Source organism: Ischnura elegans (assembly GCF_921293095.1).
Source record: "Ischnura elegans chromosome 13 unlocalized genomic scaffold, ioIscEleg1.1 SUPER_13_unloc_4, whole genome shotgun sequence".
NCBI classification, from domain to species: Eukaryota; Metazoa; Arthropoda; class Insecta; order Odonata; family Coenagrionidae; genus Ischnura; species Ischnura elegans.
Genome location: NW_025791660.1, coordinates 9,694,112 through 9,713,962, shown reverse-complemented (window position 1 = coordinate 9,713,962; position 19,851 = coordinate 9,694,112). Strand labels below are relative to the sequence as shown.

The following is a 19,851-nucleotide window of genomic DNA, read 5'->3' as shown; positions in this document are numbered from 1 at the left end:
ACCCTGTTATCCTCATCGTTTTTATGTAATTTGTTCCTTTCCCTCTCTTCTCCCTTCTATTAATTTACACCGAGAGTTTCTGGGTTCAAGTTCATGTCATTTAGCATTTTAGCCACCTAATTTCTGGCTTCTTCAATCCATTCAATCGATTTTAAATGGTAGGTTTAGGAGTCGAAAATTTCGTATTTGACGGGGATAATTTTAATTATTTTTCCAGGGCTACCTGCTCCTGAAGAAATGCCCATTCAAACAACATCAACTTCATATCTGCTTGCGAAAGGAAATGTATTGAATCATTCAATCGATGAATGCATTGGTCCGACATATTTGGTGACACAAGCAAACAAGGCTGGAGCATCCCATGTAGGGATAGGAAGAAATCTTATGGATAAAGACCTGGAAAATGTGGTGCTTCTGAAACTGATGAGATATCAAGTTGCTCGATTTCAGATGATAGGCAATTTAATAGTAAAGATATTGAATCACTTAAAAACAGCAGAGGTGCAGCCGCAATGGCTGTTTATGGGGAGAAAATTGGTTGTGATGCACCAAATTCCACGCATAACCTTAGGTGTATCAGAATAAGTAGAATTGACAGAAGTGGCTGTGAGACCATCATGGGAGGCAATAAGGAGGTACTTAATCGCTTCATCAAAAATCCAGGAAACAGTTACAGTTCAAACGAAGATTCATATAATTGCTTCAACTGCAGAGATGTGTTCAACAACAAAAAGGAGCTCATGAAACACATGAAAATTCATTTTGTTGCTCGTAATTTTGATGCTGCAGCAGAATCATCAATCGTAGATGTGTCTCTGGAAGCACTTCCATCAAGTGGACATAGCAGTTCTTGCGAGCCTACCATCTCAAAGGCTTTAAGTGGGCAGGAGAGGAAAAGACTAGAGCCTATGCCAAAAGAAAATGTGCTCATCAAGGAAACGAGTGAAGGAAAAGGGGACGAGAATAATATAAGACGATTGACGAGAAGTTTCACTCTAGTAGAGAAATCAACTTCACAGATTTTATCTACAATGTCATCTAGCATTAAAAATCTACGCGATCACGTGGGTCCGAGAAAGGAAGAGAAACTATATTCATGCAGCGAGTGCACTGAGTCCTTCACTCAGAAAAGGGACCTCACCGTACACAAACTTACACACACAGGAGGGAAAAGGTATTCTTGTAGCACTTGCAGCAAGTCTTTCACTCATAGAGGTCATCTCAACATTCATTCGCGAACACACACGGGAGAGAAGCCTTTTATATGTAAGGTCTGCAGCAATTCCTTCTCAAGCAAAGACATTCTCTACGCGCACGTACGTAAACACCCAGGAGAAAGGCCTTATTCATGCAACGTGTGTGAAAAGACTTTCTCGAGTAATAGCCACTTAGTTAGACATGTGCGCACGCACACGGGACAGAAACCGTTTTCTTGCGACGTGTGTGAAAAGTCTTTCTCGGAGAAGAGCGACTTAGTTAGACATGTAAATACGCACACGGGAGAGAAACCATTTTCTTGCGACGTGTGTGAAATGTCTTTCTCGGATAAGAGCCACTTAAATACACATGTACGTAGGCACGCGGGAGAGAAACCGTTTTCTTGCGACGAGTGTGAAAAGTCTTTCTCGGAGAAGAGTAGCTTAGTTAGACATGTACGTACGCACACGGGAGAGAAAATGTTTTCTTGCAACGAGTGTGAAAAGTCTTTCTCGGAAAAGAGCCACTTAGTTACACATGTACGTACTCACACGGGGGATAAACCGTATTCTTGTAGCATTTGCGGCAAGTGTTTCACTCAGAGTGGTCATCTCGACAATCACATGCGATTACACACGGGCGAGAAGCCTTTTATATGCAACCTGTGCAGCAAGTCTTTCGCTAGGAAAAGTCACCTCACCTCACACATTCGAACACACACGTGAGAGAAACCTTATTCTTGTAGCATTTGCTGCAAGCATTTCACAAAGAGATGTTCTCTCGACAGTCACATGCGTTTGCATATGGGGGAGAGAGGCATTAAATAATGGCACGAGTGTGAAAAGTCTTTCTCGAATGAGAACCACTTAGTGACACATTTTCGTATACACTCGAGAGAGAAGCCTTTGTCGTGCAGAATGTGCGAAAATTCTTTTCACAGAAGAAGCAATGTGATGGGAAACATGCAAACGAACGCACCTTTCTCACTCAGAATCCGCCAAAATAATCTTTTACTCAGAGTCGTTCACTTAAGAGTCACATGCGAAACAACACGTAGGAGGAACCCTACTCGTGCGGCGAATTAGTGTGTCCCTCTCGACAAAGAGCCTCTTTGATATAGACATTTGTACTAAAAACCCGAGAGGTGCTTTATTTCTGCGACGTCTGCAGCAAGTCTGTTACGCCATGATGCGACCTAGTAACCCATTCGTACACACACAGTAGATAAACCTTGTCAATGTAACATTTGTTGGAAGTGTTTTGCAGTGAGTGGTTACCTTGACAGATACACATACATGCTCACACGTGTGAGCGCAGCCTTGTTTATGCATAGTCCGCATCACGTCCATCACTGCAAACAATGGCCCTGACCACCACGTGTGTAAACGTACAATTGTGATGTATTATCATTTAGTATTTTGCACCAAGTCTTTCACTGTTAGTTCCAATCCCAACCTCCACAGGCGCTCTAAATTGAGAGACTATTCATGTTGTGTATGTTGCGTGGTTTCACTCAGATAAGTCACGTTTACGCATGCAACACTTTCTTGCGGACAGGATAATTTAAATAAATGTTACAAATGTTCCAATTAAACATCATGCAAAGCTGCACGGAGGATTGTAATCGTTAATTTTCGCCTGCACAACGAGAAATGAATGATGATATTGTGTCAATAGGGATGATGGGCTATCTTATTGTTTCTATGAAATGCGTGCCAAGTAATGTGTTTCTGGATTTTCGTAATGAATATTGAAAGATAGTAGTTGCAGAAAAGAGCACGCCAAGGCTATCAGATTAGGATGAAGCTGCCTACACTACACATTTTTGATTAAAGACGTCCACAATATATTTTTCCAATGTTTCTGGCTCTAAGTCCGGTAATTGTCATCTTGTAATTGGTTCTGAATTTACTTAGACCTAATCATGTGTTCTTTGAATATTCTTTGTTAAAATAGTTGTTCTTGTCCACATTTTGTAAATAATGTGATATTAATGCACAATAAATGGCTTATGAACGAGTTTGTTAATTTAATGAATTCAGCATGTCATTTTTTCCATTGCTAAAATATATGCAATTTTATTCCTATTTCTCTATTTTCATTTGCGGTTCAGGGATTCGTCACGATTTGTCGGAATGCACCGTCAATAGGACAGCAAGGATAATCGTGGGCCATAAACCTTTGAACGGTGAAGTTGCGAGAAAAGGCAGCAATGGAGGTGGAAGATGTACAAACATTGGCAGAGTGCATGGGGATGTTCTCGGAGGGTGGGAGAGTAAGCAGAGGGTGGGGAGTGGATGCTAGGTGGCGCTGAGTGCACTTGCAGGGTTTGGTAATGAGAATATGATTCCGATGACACGTCGGACGCAGCCTAAAGTAGTACTACGGAGTGTGCGAGCAAGGGATTTACCAATGTACAAACTTTGGCCGCAATCCGTTCAGCCGTATGGAAACGCTTAGCAGGTAGCAAACAGACATCCTCTTTTACGTGCAAAAAAGATGAAGAGCATCCTGGCATTATCACATCGCCGAGGAATGCCACACGTTCCTCCTTCTCAAAAGCTAGGTTCACATTTTTATAATTAGAATTTATGCTACTTTGTACACAAATGTGGTTTAACAATTTATCTGAGGAAAATAAAGAAAACGTCCAGTCTACTTTCAAATTTCAATACCTTTTCAGAACGAAGATATGCATTTTAGGTTTACTAGAGGTTTCCCCTTTCTCCACTCACAAAGATTACATGATGTTACATTAGAGGGTGACCTTGCATAATTTGTCACCTCCACAGATGCTATTGGGTGTTTATATTTATTTATTGCCAAGGCCAACAATCTTTTTATGGGAAGTTACTTACATTATGCTTACATTCCACTGTAAAATAAAATTAACGCAATTTTAAAATTAAATGTACTATACTTACATAAAAGTTTGTGGCTAAAATATTAGATCAGCCATATGTAGATAAGCAACGAGAATTGACCCCCGTGCATGGCGTCCGATATATCGGATAAGATAAAAGTTATTGACATATTGAGAAAAAATTCAATAAAAAAATAATTTAATTACCCTGTGGGGCGACTGAAAGTTCTTTGAATGCCATATTTTACATAAATCCTTCTTAAGTCGATACATTCAAGTAGTCAGCTGAAATATTACCAGCGCAGTTAAGACTGGCATCCATGTCAACTTAATATAGTATCACTATGTAGCGCATGTCAATTGGAGCCCAGAAAGAAATTATGTACGGAGGTGAATTCTTCTCGGGTTTCGGGTATACGGAGGTTCGACGAATCGGACGCTATGCACTAATTGGTCATACCTTAGGCTGCGGAAACGTTTTTAAATGGTCTGCATTGTGATAGCGGGGAGAACGTGTGTTAACATTTGACCAATTTTCTCGCCACTGGCAGCCATATCTTAAGATTTCAACGCCGTCCTTTCTGCGGTCGCTTGAACTCGGCCAAACCTATACCCTTTTTTTCTGAACTGACGGCGGCTGACCGTGAGCTTGCTCGAAACCCACCCACTCTTCTAGCCAATGACAGAAGAAAGTGAGGAGGAGCCCGCAGTCTCTCTCCGAACTCCGTGCAGTGCTGATCCCTCTCCAGCTCGCTGTGTTGCCAAATCTAATCCGTTGGAACCGCACAGCGTTCGTCCTAGAACCTTCCGCCGCTCCCGAAAGTACCGTTATTCCCAAGGCTGGCAACGCCGGTCGGCCGGATGGAGGGTAAAAGGGAAGGGGATGGAGGAGAAGTGGAAGGGGCAGCGCTTCTGATGGTCTATTTTCCACCCAGCCGCCATCAGTTCGGAAAGAGGGTATAGTGGCAGAGAGCACAAAGGTGTCTTTCGGGGACTGGATACCCTCATCACGGGGAGCGCTGCCCGGATTTTCCCTTCTCCGAGAGGGAAAGAGCTCCCTACTTTCCGCGGCGCATTCACGATGAAAACAATTCCAACGATTCCTAGCATTTCCTAGGGATTTATTTATGTTGCTGTTGTACATTAGCCAGAGAAACTTATTTGAATGCATTGGTCTCTTCTTCTTGTACTATCGGCGGTGAGTCTTTCGTCCCCGCGTAATTACCAAGGACATATTACATATACGGTCTGTCGTCAGGGGGTAGGGTGGGCAGTCCCGAATTAAGTGGGTTCACCACCTGCCAGACACACGCCCGGGGTCCACGAATAAATATCTTTCCCGCTCAGGTCCCGCACACAGTGGCAGAAAAATGTTGACACTCCCGCAGTTTAAGGTTTAAAGCTACCGGCTGCGTCCGCTGAAGATGAAGATGTTGTGTCAACATTTTATCATTAAGTTAAGCTGCGACATAAGCAAGTTTATACGTCGAATAAGCAGTCATGGAGAAAAGGCAGCAGTAATTCGAGCAGATATGAGCCTATCCCTGGGCAAGATAGGCCAACTAAATAATACACAAAGCCGCGATTTGGCGATGGGGGGCTTCTAAATATGCCTCGCATCATCTGGAGGAGAAGGCAGCGGGTCATCTTCATATGAGTAAAGGCAGGGGCCACGGCGGTCAGTACAGCGACACTCATTTCACTGCAGGCGTGAGAACGTTTACGTAAACAGCTGTAGTACTGCGATGAGGAAGGCAAGGGGAAACAACCACATTATTATCCCGAGGAGTCGCCGTCTCTCCAACGTTAAATTATCACTCACGATGGAATTCCCTTGGGTAAAACATTCCGGAGGTAAAAGTAGTCCCCATTCCGATGTCCGGGAGGATAGTGCCCGAGAGGTTTTAATAGTCACCTGCGATAAAGTTTTGAAGATAGGTATAGTGGCGGAAAAATTGACGCACAGCTCATCAGTGTCTGAAAGCGGCCAGTTCAGGATCCACTCGTCTTCCAAAATTTCCTAGGGTTTAGCGTTTTCGAAGTCAATCTTGGGCGTGCTTCGCGATGGCGAATAAACGAATTTGTCTATTTTGGTGGGCCTTTGGCGCGTTTCCATTCTGCATTTCAAGGATGTATGCATCCGAGACATTGGAAAAAGGTGCAAGGGTTCTGGCAAAACACGGCATAGTGACACTTTTGTGACTTTGTCGTGTTCTGCAAGAATCCTGTGGCAAGGAGACAGACGACCCCATATGATAGGTTAAGTGCCATTCAGATACAAAGGCGAATACACCGAGTCGAGTGCTCTTTCGGAGACTCGTGCATGTGCCAAACATCACGAGCCTTGAAATGCAGAATGAAAGAACACCAAAGAGCTACCAAGAATAGATCATTTCGTTTACCCGCCATCGCCAAGCATGTATGGGGAAGGCCAATGCACAACGTGTACTTCGGAAACTCATCACCAGACAGAAGCAATATTTTCCCCGGCTTATTAAAGAGGCTATCGAAATAGCCAAAACACCAAGCTTCAACAGGGAGGACAGCTACTCGCTCTCCAACGCCTCGAAGAAACTCTTCCCCAAACCAGCCAATTGCCATAGCTTGCCGCATCTTACCATAATCAAGCCTTATATAAGACTGCGAAACATCTGCATCCGTCATTTCAAACCCGAAGACGCCTGCAGCAACGCTGGCGAAACTATCGTTCAAAGAAGAATCGGCGCTGAGGGCAAGTCGGAAGCCAAACTGCACCAAGAGGCTAATATTACTTGGACTGTTCTCTCCCTGTTACGGAAGCGGCTTTCTCCGCTCCTTACTTGTTGGACCACAGCCAGTAAACAGGTGGGGGACTGCGCTCTCGGTTCGCTGCCTGTTTATTACTTTTGTTTTACCGCTGACATACAACGTGTATGATCTACTTATATGTATTACTAACATTCTACGGAAGAAAACTGTACATACCAATTTTGAATTGACCCCCTGGTTTGGAAGTTATCAGAGGTTTGCGTTGTAAACAACACATCCGTTAATTTTAGTGGTATATACAGCTTGTTTTCGGCTAACTACTAGTGATAGATGTGGCTTCTTTATATCAAGATTGTAATTATAGGAACGAAAACTACGGTAATGCCTAGCGCTCAAATTAGGGAAACTTGATTTTACGCGCGTAAAACGGGTACTTTTGGGGAAAAAATATTAAGAACAGGAAATACTATGACGCCGAAGATTTTTTAAAGTACATGATACAACACAGAAATGAATTCTCTTTCGTATGCTTTTTGTTGCATTGAAGTTGATTGCTTCGTTTAGACGCTAGAGCTCCTCAAACTCGGGTATGTTGCTTTTTAACAGACAGTACATGAGCCGGAAAATGATGCAAGACCCTTTGAGAATAATGGTAATAGAATACACGTATCAGGAGATCACATTCTCTCCAGATCGCCCCGTGATTAGGAAGAGGAAAATTCTCGAGCTCCTGAAGGAGAATGAAGAATGTAGCCCGAGGAAGTGCATATGGAGCATGCTATCCCCGGAAACGGTAACGAGGAGGCTGATGGAGATATATAATTCGAATCGATTGATGCAAGAGGACCGCATTCTTTCCAGCACAAATGAGACCTCCACTTCCATAGAAAAGGGGGAAAACTTGAATGAAGTACAAGAGCAAACATGAGTAAAAAAATGGCGGTTCTCGAGCTATTGCAACTTCTCTTATCAAAGTTGAAAATAAATCTGTTGCTTTGCCCATCCCTGCCTGATTGTGATAGTGACTCAATTCGAAAACTTGGATTTATCATTTTAAGACAGTGTATGAAGAAATTCCTGAGAATATTCAGAGTATTGGCATATTTTTAGTGAAAAACATAGTACCTGGGTGTAATGTGCAATCCATCCATACATAGGTGGATCCAGGGGGGGCACGGGGGCTCATGCTCCCCCAAAGACCCTTAAAATATGCTAGATTTTTAATACCGTCCAATTATCACTTCGTTCGTTTTGTATAACGAGGTATCCTTGTTCCCCCTCCCAGAAAGAAATCCTGGATCCGCCCCTGCATCCAGACATTGTCCAAGTGTTATGTTGCCATACAAAGAAGGTCATTTTTTATTAATACCATATTCTAATATAGAAAAAATATTTAGTTCGACAAATAAATCTACAACAGAAAGATGCTGATGAAATGTTGTGTCCTAGAAAATAAAGGTGATGGACCCTCAAAAAAGATTATTTTTTTCCACTGTTGACCACTGACTTTGTCTTGTCCAATAGCATTGGCTGTTCAACTGTTATTGTTTTCAAACCCTACCTTATGTGAGCACTAAAATTACGTGTGGAACTATTCGGATGATAGTGCAGTAGTGGGAGCAGCAGGATAGGATAGGATCTCTTTATAGGATTAGCTGATAATTCTTACGATGGAGGGTTTGCTGTAACTGCACATGCCTCCCCCTAGATCTGCCTATGATGAGAAGTTTCGAATCCACACGAAGTTTTATTTTCGGCTAATGTTTCAAGCCAATAGTTTTATTAACCTTGCCACACCTCGCATACATATATAATCTTTGGATTTAAAATGTCATTGTTTCCAAACCCAGCCCTGAAACTTGGATAAATCGAACATCAAGGGACCAGTTAAAGACTTTGAATTATCCAAAAATTCGATTAAAAGAGGTTCTTCATAAAAAAATCCGAAAATAAAATTCTTCTTTCCAATCAAAACTCACTTACTTATGGCCCTAGGCTTCCTTGAAAAATAGTGGGCACACACTTTTGGACTCCCAAAATCTTCTGGATGGAAGCCGCACTCTATGAGCAGCACTTGTCCATGACACCATCATCTTCCTCATCACCCCTAAACAAAGGAGGTGCATATACTCCGTTGGAAACTCTGTCACCACCCTAATTCCAGGTATCCTAAGGAGGATTATAATAATGACTTATAATTCCTCAAGATTTTCTAAAATAATGTTGTTATTGTAAAAATAACTGCAGAAATGGAGTGAGAATGCCAAAAAAAACATTTGTGGTGCAATTTTCAAAACAATCCTTCAAAAATCTGATTTTTCGTTCTACTTTGTCGTAATCCGGACCACTGTGCGCCGTTTCTATTACGAGGTTGGGATAGGGAAGGGTAAGTTTCCGGAAAAAAAGGATCAGGTGTTGAGGAGGTGGAGTACGTGTGTGTGAGTGTACCTGCACAAAGGGAAGATCTATATTTCATTGAGAAAGAATGTGGAAAACAGAGGAAAATGGTCGCGTTGAATTCTTTTTAAAAGAGTAATTCCTCGTTGTCCTAAAATTTCCGAAATAGCCCTCAGAAATAACGTTTCACGTTTTAAAACTCACTTTCACAGGTAAGTAGATTCACATTATAAACCCTTCGAAGAGTTTCATTGTCCGAGCTAACCCATAAAAGCTCTGAATCAATCGCAAAATATTTTTTATACGAAATTGATGATAAAATTAAAGATAATGTACTTCGAAAGAACATAATATTGCTTGATGTTAGAAGTCATCAAATCCGGGGAAGGGGTTTGAATTTTCACGCATAAAATACCTTATCTGTTTGCGTATTATTTTCTTTTACATTTGTAGCAGCAAATACTGTTTCATAAACTTTTATTCGTTGTTTTAAGGAAGGACCAAAGATTCAGTATTGGGTTGTAGTTTGAATGCGTGCACCGCAATCACAATGCAATTATTTCTACAAATGACAATAAAAGGCGTCTTCTTGAAAACAATATATTTCCAGCCATGGTTTCTCAGGGAAACATTTTTGCTTTCCAACTGCTTTGGAACCCTTTTGAAATACCATAATCTCTCATGGAAATGCTGTAGAACTCATTTTCCACTCATTTTTACCAAAAATTGATAATATGAAGACTTTTTAACTCATTTGAAATCACCTTTTTAACTCCTTTTTGCAAAGATTATTCGTAAGGCACCGCTAACTACACGCTTGGAACTCCTTTTGAACGATTCGACAGGATTTCCAGACGTAATCATTCGTATTGTAACTGCTGTGTACTGAGAAGATTCATGTGTAACTGCTTTCCATATGTTTGCAACTCTTGTTGAATGAATCCATGTGATTAATAGACGTCTTCATTTGTTTTTCAACTGCCTTCTACGCGCCAACACAACATGGGCAGCTTCAGTTTGATTAGTTTGTTCAATAAAGCGAAAATTCTTTAATATATGCTATAGAAATGCATAAGCGGTTAAAGAAATAGTAAGTCAGTTAATAGAAACAGAACTCTCAAATATTCACAAGAATAATAATTAATATTAAATAATAATTATTCTATTTTCCTTGCAGCTTAAATCGTATTTTTAGGGTAGTTTTTAAATGCGTCAAGGTTATCTTCACTACATACTCAGAATATTGGTTGCGTAGATTAAGGTATTCCACAGAAACTTCATTGCAAATATCGTTAATACTGGTGTTTTTTTGCGTTTTCAAGTTGAATTTTTTATTGTAAAAACAGTAATGTTTTTGAAGAATATTTCGCACCCAAATATTGAATTTTACTGTACCTTTTGCAAATTTTTGTCAATGGTCTTTAATATTTTCGAAAAAGTAGTATTTCGACCGTCGGTAGTAGACCGGTCGACGTATTGTATTCACCATCCCCGGGCATTGGTTTATGCCCATTCTTTGTTCTGTATTTAAGGACTTCATTTACGCAAAAAATGAATCCCTCCTCCGAAAATCTGTTTCAATGTCGCGGAATTGTGACAAGTTTAGATACCCCGAAAGAAATTTATTCGTATGTAGAATCGGATTTTCGGGTATTTAAAATGACGGTTTTCAAGAAAACAATATCCAAAAATGGAGGCATTTCACTCAGAAATAAACACTGAATGATCCACGCACACCAAGGAAGACCGGAGTAAGGCTCTCGATGTGGACTTTCTTGACCACCAAATCAACTTTCCCCCTACCTCCGTATGAGTACGTATTCTGCATGGTAGTACTAAAATAGGTAAGCCATTGCGCATGCCGGCGGTCGCGTGACGTCAACCGGATTTCATTTCCAAGGTGCATCTTGAGAAGACAACTGGATCTTGAAGCGAACAACTTTTGTCTGTCGGAAATTGCACCCAAGGAACTGCGATGTCTTTTTTCTCGGTTTCTGGCTACAGCAATAGCTATCGCAAATGCAAAGGAAATGTGAAGTTTTTTCGTTTTCCCAAAGATTTGGAGAGAAGGAGAATTTGGATCGACGCTTGCCGGAGACAGGACGTAGTGAACGCAGAAACAGGTACGATATTAATGCAGATGGTGAAACACTATTTAAAAAAACTTTCGTTTTCATGATAAAAATAGTTTCTTTTACCAATACTCCGTTTTCAAGTTTACTGATTGTAAAATTAGTATAAAAGGAGCATCGTATGGTGTTCAGTCATAACGTGCACTGGGTGAGGCATGTGCCGAAGAGATAAATTTGCATCTCCCGTAGTATTTTAACTATTGCAGCATTCAATGTGACCATTCAGAGCATTCACGAAAAATAGGAAGAATGTATTTTTTGTGCAGCAAACGCTTGAGGCAAGATTCCAAAAAAGATGATAACTTAAAGTTGATTTCTGGCAATTACATTACATTTAGCTAGATGCGCAAGTGATTCATTTGTTTGAATACAGAAGATTTCATGAAATAAAATATTTGCCTTTTTTAAGCACTAAGCTTATAGGAAGGGCTAGGTTCGTAGAAGGCAGAATGAGATGACAAGTCTGGTTCCACACGTTTAATTGTCACTAGCACAGGTACAAACTCCCCCTCCGAGCTACTGCGTAAGACTCCTCGTGTCTATTCCCTCCAAGGGGCTTCCTCCCGTGTCGCGTCCGTCCCGTGACCCTCTCGGAGTCTTCCTATTGGCCGGGAAAGGCCGCATGATAATGCACTTCATACGCCTTCCCACACCAAGATACTGCAACGTGTTACGGCATTAAGTGTTGGAGAAATACGCGAAGACCAATTCCCACGCGAGATCAAGTTGTTAATCGGATTAGGGTGTCAGAGTCATGCACGAGGATGGATCCCACGCGAGAGGTTGCATCGCGGTATGAGTTTCAGATACTGGACCCATCACTCGAACGCGACTCTGCGATTCTTCCATTACCCCAAGAGCGAAACCGAGCTGACACGAGACAGCAAGTGACACCCTTACACCGTTGAATTTTAGAATACTGGCACATTCCAACCGATTGCTCTCCCTACTACACCTTCCCACTCCCAGAATGCAATCCTAGACCAAGCCCTCCACTTAATATCGCCTCTCCTCCCATCTGATTTCCCTCCATCCTTACATCGATTCTTTTTACCTGCCATACAAAAAATTCACCTCAAAAGTTTCGTCCCATTCGTCCGCCAATTGAATATTTTCCTTTCTCTACCGGTTAATGCTTTGTTATCTTTTATATTGCTATTGTGTTGTCTTATTCATGTAATTGTTAAAAACATTTGCTGTAAATCGGCATCGTGTCTGCATGTGAAAAGTTTCTTAAATAAATAAATAGAACAAGATTACCACGTGGAGGTTTTCGGGGTTACTACCCAGTAGTTTCATTTCTGCGGACGACAGTTTCGCTGGCATTGTAGCAGGCTTCTTCAGGTCAATGAAGTGGAGAGCAAAGCCAAAGGTAAAGTCCCCGCAGGAAACGATTGTGGGGTGTAGCGAGTCAATTGCACCTGTGGCAGAGCATATATCTGACAAACTTGCAGACCCCCTCAAGGTGCGGCTTCAAGAACACCAAAGACCCACAAGGAATCAACAACTGCGCCTCTCGGCCATAGTTGAGCACACGTGGAGTGGGCCGAATCACAATCCCGACTATGACAATGCGAAATTCATTGCCAATGAAAAGATCTACTTCCCTCGGATCATTAGGGAAGGTGTAGAGATAATGAAGACACCGAACAACCTCAATAGGGAGGGCGGATACAAGCTGCCTAACACAAGGAGAAGAGTCCTCAAGAGTAAACCCGGAGAGACAGGACAGAGCCGGGAGGTGGGGACCAACGAGAAGCCACCTGGGCCTCATGAACCAGCCAATGAGAAGACACCGGCCTCCAATGGGGTGCATAAGAGACAGGCGATACCACGAATCTCCACTTCATTGACCTGAAGAAGCCTGCTACAATGCCGGAAGAACTCTCGTCCGCAAAGTTGAAACTACGTGGTTGTAACTCCGAAAACCTCCACGTTGTGATCTTATTCTTTTTATTTATTACTTGAGTGACTTCTGACATACAGCGATGAAGCCAATTCACGGCAATTTTTTTTAGCAATTACAATAATTAGACACAACACAATAACAATATAAAAACTAACAAAGAATCAACCAGTAGATAAAGTGAAACATTAAATTGGCGGTCGGACGGGACGAAACTTGTGAGGTGAATTTCTTGCACGACAGGTAAGAAGGATCGATGTAAGGATGGAGAGAATTCAGATGGGAGGAGAGGCGATATTAAGTGGAGCACTTGGTCTAGGATTGCATTCTGGGAGTGGGAATAAGAAGGTGGAGTAGGGAGAGCAAGTGGGTGGAGCGAGTCCGTATTCTGAAATTCAACAATGAGAGTTCAAGACAGTCAGAAGTCGAAGTTTGGCGGCCTTGCTGACTTTTACACAGGGCCGCAATAGTTCGCTACGAAAAATTTCACCTTCAGTGATTAAACTTCTCTTGGGTTTTCCACCGGGTTTAAGGCCTCAAAAGTGCCGACGTTTCGAGCTCCGACTCGGCGCTTATCATCATGGCTACTGGATGCTGTGATGCGGGAATGGGTCTGCTTATATGTTGCCCTTCTCCGGTCAGGTTCCTCGGGATTGGCTGGTAGTTTCCCGCCTGGTGGGGTTGACTCCGGATTGGTCTGTCCGTCGTATCGTCCTTTCCCTGTATTCGGTCAGTTTTTTCAGAACGGGTTTCCAAGTGCTGCTAAGGGAATACCCTGAATCGCGATTAAAGTTCTTCCTCTCCAGTTTAATTTCGATGGCCTCTTTGGTGAGACGGTCCCAAAAACTTTTGGCATGACAAAGTATCTCTGTTTTTTTTCAAATTGAACTTGATGGGCGTGTTCGACACTATGCTCAGCAATGGCAGATTTTTCTAGCAGACCAAGCCTCAGATGCCGCCTATGTTCTTTAGGCCTTATTTCGATGGTGCGGCCAGTTTCTCCAATGTATTGCCTCACCGCACTCGATACGATACGACGGGCAGACCAATCCGGATTCAACTCCACCAGGCGGGAAGCTACCAGGCAATCCCGAGGAACCTGACCGGAGAAGGGAAGCATATAAGCAGGCCCATTCCCGCATCACAGCATCCAGTAGCCCTAATGATGAGTGCCGAGTCGGAGCTCGAAACGTCGGCCATTATGAAGCCTTTAACCCGGTGGGAAACGCGAGAGAAGTTTACTCACATCATTCGCCGGGAAAGTATCAAATTCTTCTTTCACCTTCATTCTCTTAAGTCTTTTCTTTGTTTGGATGGGAGCACAAAATTGATGGTAAGTCGGACTCTGCCTCCTCTCAAAATGGGGACTCTTTCCCCGCACATTACGCTGGTAAAGTCTTATCGGGTTTCCCACCTGGAGAGTTCATTGGAGGCCGATGTTTGAATGGCTGCCTCTGCCATCGAAACGTCGGCATACAATCATTTCACCAGATGGAAAACCCATTAAAAACTCACCAGCAATTATACTATCAGTGAATATGTTGCACTCACCTTTTTCTTCTCTCATTCTGTCTACCTAATTTGTAGTTTCTTAAAACTGCCTTATGTTACCGTTATTTTACGTGCGATATTCGCCAACAAGCTACATAGCTCGAGTGTTAATAGTATGAATTTGCATCCTGCCGTATATGCAACACACAATTTCACTTTTGTATCGCCGCGCAGTCTGGCGCACAGGAAAATGAAAAATCAAAGCAGCGACCCCTTTTGTTTTGTGCAAGCCGGCCAAATGGCATTGAAGAAAAATGAAAAATACTCGTTAATCCGAACGAAAATTTTGCACTTTCAAGGTATGAATCAAGGAATTAGTACTTTAAAGAAACGGTATAGTTGGGTTTTAAAGAGAGAAGAAATCGTAACATAAAGTACTTTCTCTGTACTTTTTCTCTTGCAAAAATGCACAAAATATATGAATACATTACAGACATGAGAGTTTTTTACCACTAGAATTGTTAATGGCATCTGCTAATGGGTAATGGCACGCAATTCACAAAACTTTTTTAAAGATAATACCAGAAGTAACATTGTTGTTTAACATTTGTCATACTTCTAAGGTTTTACTTTTAATATTTTTTCGTGCTTATGTTAGGTTTCCTTTCTTTGGTTTAGTTATGGGCTGCGTGGGTTTTTAAACTTTTAATTGAAGTTTAGAATAGAAAAATGTGTGGAGTCGATATGCTTCTATATGAAAATAATGGAACATTTCAAGTAAAATTAAAAGTTAAATAGTGCAATTTAACACTTTGCGTGCCATGGACGTAATATTACGTCCTGCTAATCCTTCTGAGGAATGCCATGGACGTAATATTACGTCTTTCCATTTAATTGGCTTTTTATGGGTGAAGCCGTTATATTTCCCCCGTGGTACTTTCCCAGTTTACTGCTTAGTGGTTCTGTTTTTTTTTTAAATCAACTGCTCGATAGAAAAAGAGTTCACTTTATGTCTTGAGGACGAAAAGCCCTGTATAGCCACCGGCATTCTCATCTTTGGCCACTTTGTGTAAAAATTCTTTGGGGCAATCGAATCGTTAGTTGAGGGTGCATTGACCCTTTTTGTCATTCAGGATTGATAATGCTTTGCTTGGAACAATGCTTTTTTATGATTTCTATGCTTTAAATAGTTCAAATTGATTGTATAAAAAAATTATCATGCTGTGGCGGTACATCATACGTTGCATCTTTTTTATTTTTCAAAAATAGTAGGTTTTCATTGCTAAATTATATATTTAAAAATTAACAATACATGTTATTCAACTCATTAGTTAATAAGAAAAAAGTCCATTTTTATTGAAATGAGCATAGATATAAACTAATTTTTGATGCTTTTGTTTTAAAAAATGTACGAATATAGTAACAAATAGCTGGATTTTTCAGTAGGGCTTTAATTTTAGTAGCCGGTACCCGAAGTGTTAAAGGGGAATACATATTTAACCCAAATATCAAGGAGTTATTCCGCTATTTTTGACGTTTTTTTCATTGAAAGTAGCGTAATGATAAAATATATCACTCCATCGCAAGTGGGCGAAGAATTGGAGTTATGGTTGAAAATATTTTGAGATGAACCAGCCCTAATTACCCTTCTAATTGGAAATGAAAGAAATAAATTACGCGCGAAGTTCGAAAAATGTGGGGCGAATTGATTGGTTCTGTGGTTGAGATAATTCTGTTCAATTCAAGCATTTGTTAGATTCAAGCATCTGGCACTTCATCTTGCGGTCCATTCGGTCTTAAGTAGGGTTTGCAAGTCGAAGATGATTGCCATGAAAGTAGTTCAGAAACGATAACCCACGGCTAATGACAACACCGAAGTGTTCCAGTGTGTCAATACGCTTCGAGATTATTGATATATAAAAACAGCAAAAGAAACGTCGCCGCGGGTGAAGGAAATATATTTTAATTTCCAAACTTCAATATACTCCTATGGTAAAATTTTTTAATCCATCCAAATGTAATAAAAAATAGTCCCGTAGCAGATGCAAGTTTATACTTACATATTTTCGAATCATCTCAACAGAAGAAACTATGAATCTCCAGCAAAAGCTTATCCATACATTGGGAGCGCAACTTCCACCAATAGGACAGTTTACTTCATCAAAGAAAACGGAAGGCATTGATTGCGATTCGTTACCCACCATTAGTGATATTCATTATATACAAATTATGTATTTTGTTTTAGAAATACCGGTTTATACGATGGCAATGGTCAATTTTTTCCTCATTTGAAAAAGCCCAGATTGGCGCCCATGCGATACCACTCCACGTCATGTCACATGGACCTAGTTTCCATACAAGTGGGTAGGAGTTTTACATCGACTGAGATTACCAATGCATGCATGAGGCACATAGCTCACGGAAACATCTCTTAATAATCACCTATTAAAATTGCCTAAGGTCGGAAAGATTCCTTCGTTTGATTAGGTATTAACAATCCATATTTAAGCCAAGTGCTACCAGCAGGCAGGGTACTCTGCTACCTGCTAGCATCCTGCGTCGTATCAGCGCTCAAAGCCTCGCCTCAAGGTCACCTCACTTGCGGCAGCGGGAACGAGAACGACGTCACACGGACTTTTCCTAGCGTTCATACTTAGCCGTCGCGCTTTCGGGCGCTTGAAAATTTTCACTTTTCATTTATTGGCGAAAAATATATATCGTCATGTAAAAAAATCTAAAATCGTGAAATACGTACTCCAGGAGTATTAATCTTTCTATTTAGGCAATAAAAAATAATAGGACACCCCACTATTGAAGCCTGAATCTCTTGAAGTTAGTTTAAATATTGAAATTAACACTTGCAACGTTTCACGATTATAAAAGAATTTTCGTCGACCTCGGCTTCAATCTTCGCGGTGCAAATGGTGCGTATTGCATTTAATTTACACAATTGTTTTATTTGAGTTGGGGAAGTAAGGGGAGAGAGGAGATGCAGACACTTGAAAAGGAATGAGAATGGAATGGAGAGCGGGTTAAGATGATGATTGGGAATGAATCAGAGAAAGTTGTGGTGGGAGTTGGTAAGGGAGGAGACGTGGGAAATGCAGCGTTTTTTGGGGTCAACAAAATTTTTCTCAGAAACACTCCAACATCCACGTGGCGGCGGTCTTCCTTTCCGGTGGAATTGGGGGGTGTTGTTTCGGGAGGGAGTGCATGCATGCATGGTTGCGGTGCCGTCGGAGGAGGCAGGCAGCCGGTCGGATTAGTGGTCATCCTAAGAACCTAAAGGTTCTTCTGAGGGCGCAGGGGGGTCGCTGGGCTGTTGGGTTCACAGTATGTCGTACAATAATCTACATAATACCCTGCGAGCCACCTCTAGGGAGTTTGGCAGGGGGTGACAAATCACCAACATGCAGCTTGCAAGAGGACCGCCACATGCACACCACACGGTCATAGAAATAGTACTCATACTAGTAAAATATACATGCTTATTCATAAAAAAAACTTGGATTTGCTCTAGGAATTAGTATGCATTAGCAAGGTTAGAGCTATGAAAAATACATGCAATGAGTGATCCTAGCAAGCGACGCCACTAATACTAATAATAATTGAGACGGTGCTATCTTTAATAGTACGAGGGAAGAATGGCATTTTTAATCTCTATGTTTTTCAGTCTATTTCTTTTATTTTATTCTCATGATCACTTCTACTTTAGTACGATGGCAATACATATAGCGGGATGTTTTAACACTTTGAATGGGGGAAGGAGAGGGGGGAGGTGGATTGTCGACACACACTATTTTTTAGATTAATAAGGTAGATCATGCGAAACACAGCTCGTGATCTTTCTTCACGGCGTTATAAAATCTGGTGAATCGAAAGTTGACGCACTATTTCAAGATTTTAAGACAGCTTTCGACACTGTACCTCACAATGAACTTTTATACAACTTAGAGTCATGCGTATTAAACGAAACAGTTGTAAACTGGATACGTTCACGACTAGACTTGGACTTTGTTAGGAAATCATTGAGCTGAAACATATTTAGATTAATGAAAAATACACTTTTCAAACAATTCCTGTCAGGACGAAAATGACAGATTTGTACGTTTTGGCCTCTAATTTGACGACTGGAGTTAGAATTTTTTACAATTTGGAATACATCGCATCATTTGTCAATTATTGAGCAAATAATACCTGAATTTGGTCGCCACAATTCAAAAATATTGTTTAAAAACAAGCCTTTCATTTCGCTTTAAACTTTGGTGATTATGGTCTTCAGACGGCTTTAGGATTCAACCAGGCGATGGGAAACGACTTCGATTGAAAGTTAGACCTGGAAGCAAGTGTTATTCTGCATATTTTCAAGGTTACCCCTGAACCCTCTAAAAATCGTATGTTTTTCAATGACTTCTTTTTACACCATGCACACTATCTATTGTTTTGAAAGAAAAAGGATTTTATGACTCCGGAACCCTGTGTGAAAATAGAACAAGGGCGTGTCTGAAAGAATATAGCAAAACCATCGGCATAAAACCGAGAGGAACAGGAAAACAAGCATTCAATGAAGCTGTAAGTCAGTATTGTTTGATGGAATGATAACTCTGTCGTCACCATAGACAGCAATACATGTTCTGTGCTTCCGTTGGGCAAAGGGAAACGTTTCAACAGACAAAAAATACTATTCCACTGCCTCGAGTTATTAGGGAGTGTATTAAATACATGAGGTCTGTACATACGTTATAATGCAAGTAAAAATTACTGCACTAGAATTAGGGGGAAAGGAGGTTCTAGTTTACGAACCCATAATTGGTAGGAAATGCAGTGTAGTTACAATAACTTCGGGTTGAGCTGGATAATTATAATTTTTACTCTTAAAATGGATTCATATCATATGCATAACAAAATTTAAAAATATAATAATACCTTTGATTAGCGATTAGATTAAATTTTTTAAGGATAAGGTGCGTTATGGAGCACAGCACTAAAAAGCATCATGGCAAATAGGAAGTGTATATCAGGTGGTCCTCATGCACCTTGTTAGAAAAATTTTCGTGATTGAATCTGATGCACCATATAGGATATGCTCGTTTCAAAGGAAAATAAATCACAGGAAC

General features: G+C 41.0%; 1 protein-coding gene across 1 annotated transcript; it reads left to right on the top strand.

Moving 5' to 3' along the window:
• The first annotated feature begins 117 nt into the window (after window positions 1-117).
• LOC124173318 (zinc finger protein OZF-like) lies at window positions 118-3,260 on the top strand. Its single transcript, XM_046552837.1, has one exon. The coding sequence runs from the start codon at window positions 513-515 to the stop codon at window positions 1,920-1,922; it is 1,410 nt and encodes a 469-aa protein (XP_046408793.1). The 5' UTR covers window positions 118-512; the 3' UTR covers window positions 1,923-3,260.
• The last annotated feature ends 16,591 nt before the right edge of the window (window positions 3,261-19,851 follow it).